This window comes from Anolis carolinensis, chromosome 1, assembly GCF_035594765.1.
Source record: "Anolis carolinensis isolate JA03-04 chromosome 1, rAnoCar3.1.pri, whole genome shotgun sequence".
Taxonomy (NCBI): domain Eukaryota; kingdom Metazoa; phylum Chordata; class Lepidosauria; order Squamata; family Dactyloidae; genus Anolis; species Anolis carolinensis.
This window is the reverse complement of record NC_085841.1, coordinates 280,132,240-280,138,250: the sequence shown is the minus strand read 5'-3', so window position 1 is coordinate 280,138,250 and position 6,011 is coordinate 280,132,240. Positions and strand designations below refer to the sequence as shown.

At 39.2% G+C, this 6,011-nt stretch overlaps 1 protein-coding gene across 1 annotated transcript in view; it reads right to left on the bottom strand.

Moving 5' to 3' along the window:
• Nucleotides 1-6,011, bottom strand: part of ccdc73 (coiled-coil domain containing 73) — a 71,585-nt gene that overhangs the window by 850 nt on the left and 64,724 nt on the right. Inside the window, exon 17 of the mRNA XM_062967762.1 lies at nucleotides 3,864-3,997. Coding sequence (XP_062823832.1) covers nucleotides 3,864-3,997 — 134 coding nt within the window. The remainder of the gene's footprint in view (nucleotides 1-3,863; nucleotides 3,998-6,011) is intronic.

The window sequence follows — 6,011 nt, the reverse complement described above, 5'->3', positions numbered from 1 at the left end:
GCATAAATAAAATTGAGAAGAAGCAACTGAATTAGCATTCCTAAAGATTAGTGCTTCTTCAGCTATTTGATGTGAGGAACTGGCACACACACCCAACCCCCACCACTGTGATTGTTGATTACAACTGTTTCCTGGAAAAATAATAGCTCACTCATTAGCATCAGTCCAGGAACTTATAGTTTGAGTTCAAATGAGCAAGGGTTAAATGTAGCCTATTTTGAGGTCCCAGCACCCCATGCACATGTTCTTTTGCCATTTTAAATCCTCCTTTGGGCTCTTTTAGGCCCAAAGTCTACATTGGAATTTGACTTCCTGGTTTGAAAAAGACCTATTCTGGGATGAAAACAGGTGGATAGGACATAGACAAATAGCCCCACTATCCCTTGCAAGCATGGGGTTTGAATTTTTTTAAAAGTAACATTAACATTTTCAGGTAACGGAGCAGGAAAGAGGCAATCCTCTGAGGTCCTACAAGGTGCTAGTTTCTTGCTCTTGCTCTAGATATATTCAAAACGATCATACATTGAGCATTATCCATTATCTATAGTTTATAAAATAAAATTGCTGTTTATATCCAAGGTTACTTTCAGAAAAGAAAGAAAAAGGAAAATGTAAACCTGTAGGCTGGCATTTTCCTCAGTATTTACAAGATTGCAAACCAGACTTGCAATCTTACAATTTGAGATTTATGATTACTGTCAATAACCAAATGTAACCAGACACCTACCTCTTAAGCCAAGCAGTACCCCAACCAAAGGGTTTCCATCACCCTCCTAATCGGTTAGGGCCCTTCCACACAGTCATATAACCCAGAATATCTGCTTTGAATTGGAATATCTGAGTCCACACTGCCAGATAATTCAGTTCAATGTGGATTTTATACAGCTGTGTGGAAGGGGCCCTAGAGCAGCAATGACAGAATTCCAAAGTCAGCTCTCCAGCTGCAAGTCATAGTGTGCCTTGCAGCTGGCAGCCATAATTTCCATCTCCCCAATCTGCAGCACCTTTGGTAACCCTTTTGGTTATGGCACTAGAGACACACAATAATAGAATTGTTGCCATAACTGTCTTGCAATGTAAGATGTCTGCCATTTTTTAAATTTTAAACCCTTTGAAATACAATAATTATATTTAAATACTGTAAGAAAAACAAATAATATGCAAAGAGACTTAAAATAAGAGACTTAAAATTCTATCTAGAAAGTTTGACTTCTAAAAAAGCCAAAAGGAGGTACCACAAGAACCTTTTTCCATAATGTACTGAAGAGCCAGCATGGTGGTGTGGTTCAAGAGTTTGGCTACAACTCTGGAGACCAGGGTTTGAATTCCTGCTCAACCATGGAAATCTACTGAGTGACCTTGGCCAAATTATAGTCTCAGTGTCATAGGAAGATACAGGTAACTCTAGCCTGAACAAATCTTGCCAAGAAAACACACTAATTCGGCAGGTACAATGTTATAGATGTTCTTAAAGTATATAAATGTGATTTTTAATGCACCCTTTTGAGACGCTTTTCTTCAAAAATCTGAAAATGCACTATTGGTCATTTGAAGAGGTGCCTTCCTTCAAAGCTTTTTCAAATGGACTCCCCAGCATCTTGGCATTGTATAAAAAGGGGGACAGACTCATAAAACCCTAACTGATCACCCCCATCCTATGGAATGCTAAAACCGTGCCTATAAATTGACCTCATGCATAAGTCAAAGGCAGATTTTGTGGCCAAAATTATGGATTTTATGTTAAATGTAAAGGTAAAGGTTTTTCCCTGACATTAAGTTGAGTTGAGTCCGACTCTGAGGGTTTGTGCTCATCTCCATTTCTTAAGCCGAAGAGCCAGCATTGTCCGTAGATGTCTCCTAGATCATGTGGCCAGCATGACCGCATGAATCGCCATTATCTTCCTGCCGGAGCTGTACCTATTGATCTCACACTTGCATGTTTTCGAACTGCTAGGTTGGCAGAAGCTTGGGATAACAGCAGGAGCTCACCCGGATTCCAACCGCCAACCTTTTGGTTAGCAAGTTTAGCAGCTCGGCGGTCTAACCCGGTGTGCCACCGGGGCTCCGGATTTTACTTTAATTCATGAATAAATTGAGTAAAATTTTAAGGCATGTAGCAAACAAATATTTCCTTGTCCTTTAAAAAATGCATAAAATAACATACTTAGAAGTTGCTGAAGAGAAGGATCTCTATTTGAGGGACTAAAATAGGGGGTGTAAATTGAATTGCTGATCTTGAAATGTTCACATCAATACAGATACAAATAAGAAAAGTGAGGGGGGAAATGAGTGCAGCCTGGAAAAAAGGAGGGAGAAGAGTGAAGAAACAATCTGCTTCTATTAGAAGAGACCCAGCCTAAAGATGGTGACAAGAGGCAGAGTTGAGAAGCTTCCACCCTGTTACCTCTCCCCTGGCCAAACCAGAAAAATCAGTCTTGATTCCATTCCATATTTTTCAGCAATATGGGGGAACCATTTTGGATGCTTAACATGGAACACAGGGGCAGCGGCAATTTTTAATAAGGGCTTTCTGCATAAGGTGTCCAGAGAGACTGGCAGCCATTTTTAATAGGGGCTTACAGTAAGATCCTATTAAAATGGCCATCAGTCTTATCACTGCCTTCATGCTAAAGCATCAACCCCTGTATAAGTCAATGCAGGTTTGGGAGGTGGGGTTTTTTTTTGTCAAAAACGTTCTGACTTATACATGAATATATATGGCAATTTACCTCACACCATGGAGGTGGAATGTTTGTGGTGGAATGAGATATGACATAGTCACTAAAAATGAATATTATCCTCATGTTTCTGGAATTCAATGTGTTGTCGAAGATTTTCATGGTCGGAATCACTGGGTTGCTGTGAGTTTTCTGGGCTTTATGGCCATGTTCCAGAAGCATTCTCTCCTGACATCTCGCCCACATCTGTGGCAGGCATCCTCAGAGGTTGTGAGGTATATTGGAAACTAAACAAGGGAGGTTTATATATCTGTGGAAGGTCCCGGGTGGGATAAAGAACTCTTTGTCTGTTGGATGCAAGTGTGAATTCAATAGGAAATGTGAGGAGAGTGGAATCCTGAGCCGTTGCTTCCCTTCCAATCATCCCCAATGTTTTGTGAGTGGAAAAGTTCAAGAAGCCTTGTTTGAAGATGATTTCTCCAGAAGTTGACCATAAAGTTGTGCTGGGAAATGCTGGAGAGGTGTTTTCTCAAGCATTTCTCAACATTAAGGGAATTATGAGAACCATGGACTATCAGAACTGCCTGTATTCAAGCAGATCTAGAAAAGAAAACCCCTTTCACATCTCTCGTCTACTCCCTGGCCAGATGTAGGGGATATAGGAAGTGGAAAAAATAGTTCTACTGCAAAAGCAGACACATCCTTGCATAACATTAGATTTCACTTTTTGATTAGTGACGGGAAACAATTACAAAAATATAATAACAGCATGTGTGTACACAGTCAAAACAATTTTGATTATAGTGCAACTCACAGCATTTACTTTAAACCACAGTTATTAAGTAAATGCTATGAACTGCACTGTATTGTTTAGACCTGCACATTTTTGTGTTCTAACAATGGCTGTAATAAATAAAATACACTTGCATTTTCACTTTGTACATTTTTGTTAAGACCTAGTCTTGAATTCAAACAGACTGGCTAACATCCATTTGATTTATACACTGTGACTTTTTCCTGCTGTTTTCCATCAACTTTAATTGTGAAAAATGTTGCCACATCTGCCCTCTTAATATTATTTTGGAGATCAAGCAAGTCTTAAAGCATCCAGATGCATACAATTCTACACATATCTCTGGAGTTAGCTCACTAAGGTCTGCTCTGCAATATTTTTAATTGACTTACGTGTTCTCTGGGAAAAGAAGGATCATAAAAAGGCTTTGCTGTTGCATTCCATTCTTCGCTGTGATTTCTCTTGGGGCCTAGATTGATACTTCCGGTATTCAAAGTGTCAGCAACTCTGTTTCTGTAGGTAGAACCTAACAAAGAGGAAATGACAACTACAGTATTATTTTCCAAGTTCTAATTTTATACTTTCTCAAAGTCTTGGTTTATCTCTGATCCAGAGTACATTGCCTGTGTCAAACTGGAGAGGGGATACTTGGACACAATTGTGTTTATATTTTAACATTTTGTTTTGGGAAGAAAATTATCAAATAATAACAGTATTGTTTTCTAACTTTTACCTAAATATTTCATTAAAGTAACATATATGGTTATTAACATTTGCTTCATGTGTTTTTTATAATTATCTGTAATGAACATTTATCTCTACTGTAGTCAACTCTATGGGTGGGAGGGGGGCATCCTGTTCATGATTTATAATGGAATAGATCCAACTGTTGGATTCCAACAGATGCCCTTTTTTGTTCATTGCAGGGGTCAGAACTCTCTAACAACCTTTAAAAAAAGGTAAAGGTTTCCCCTGACGTTAAGTCCAGCCGTGACCAACTCTGGGGGTTGGTGCTCATCTCCATTTCTAAGCCGAAGAGCCGACGTTGTCCATAGACATCTCCAGGTCATGTGGCTGGCATGACTGCATGGAGCACCATTACCTTCCTGCCAGAGCAGTACCTATTGATCTACTCACATTTGCATGTTTTCGAACTGCTAGGTTGGCAGGAACCTTAAGCAATGACCAATTCCCCAACTCCACCACCCCACAAAAGAAATCTTTTAATTGCAGGAGCCTCACTGCCTTTTAGTGAAGAGTAGGGGAAATCAAAGAAGCATCTAGCTATGTCCCAATAGCAAGATGCACACGAAAGACATCATACTCTGAGAACATTGGGGGGTTTTCTGTGTCTGCCTATAGCGGCATGGCTAGATACGTATCAGATACCCTGTTTTCTATTGGTCATTAAACAGTGGTGGTAAGAGGGATCCTACGGCTAAGAAACGAGTCATGGAGGGATTAGGACAGGACTCATATCATGGTTCCATACACAAAACATTTATGCCACATCTCTCCAACACAAGATCTTGTCTGTTATATCTTTGTTATATTTAAGTGCATTACAGTTGCAGTCTCAATGAATTATTTCACCTTAGTCACATCATAGAATCACTGGTTAAGTGAGTTAGAATAAGTATGTTGTTCAAGTTGCAAACCTATAGCAAACCTTGAATTTCGTAAGGCATAATCTCTATTGGCTATGCAGACTGAAATAATGGGAGCTATATGCCAATGCATTTGTAGAATACCCAGTTGAAGGGAATGGTTCATAGCAATAATATGTAAAAGAAAATATGTGTGCTTGTATGTGTGTGCATATGCAGTTTCATGTGGTCTATTGACTTATGGCAATCCCGTGAATTTCATTGGGTTTTCTTAGGCAAGGAATATTGAAAAAATTTTTTGCCAGTTCCTTCCCCTGAAATACATCCAGCTACACCTGGTATTCACTGGCTGTCTCCCATCCAAGTACTAATCAGGGCTGACCCTGCCTAGCTTCCAAGATCAAGGGGAATTTAGGCCCTTGTTAGAATAGGATTTAAATTTATATTGATGCTGAATTTCCTTTTCACCCTTCAGGTAGTTCTTTTTACAAGTGCTCAACAGTATACAGCCAAAGCCACCAACCCAAGAATAGAACAAATATGAGAGCAGATGCTGTCAAATGAAAGAAACTGGTGAATACATGTAGACATGGAGCAGCAAGCATGAACACGTGATACAAACCCAAAGTTTACAAACCAAGGCAAGTCCAGAGCAGAAGTACAGATAACCTATCATTCTAGTAAAAGTTTTCAGATTGTACAGGGTATTTGAAAATTATCTTTAGAATTTTAATAGTTCATAGAATTGAAATTGTAAAACAATTTTCAGACATCCTGTAGTTATGTGTGATAAGGCAGGGCCAACTGTCTGTGAATACAAGGTAATGCAAAGTGACAACCCTACTACAAAAAGCCAGAGGAAAATCAAACAAATTTCTAAAACCTATTGTTAATAGCTCACAGCAGAGACACTGGATCAATGGCATTTATGTA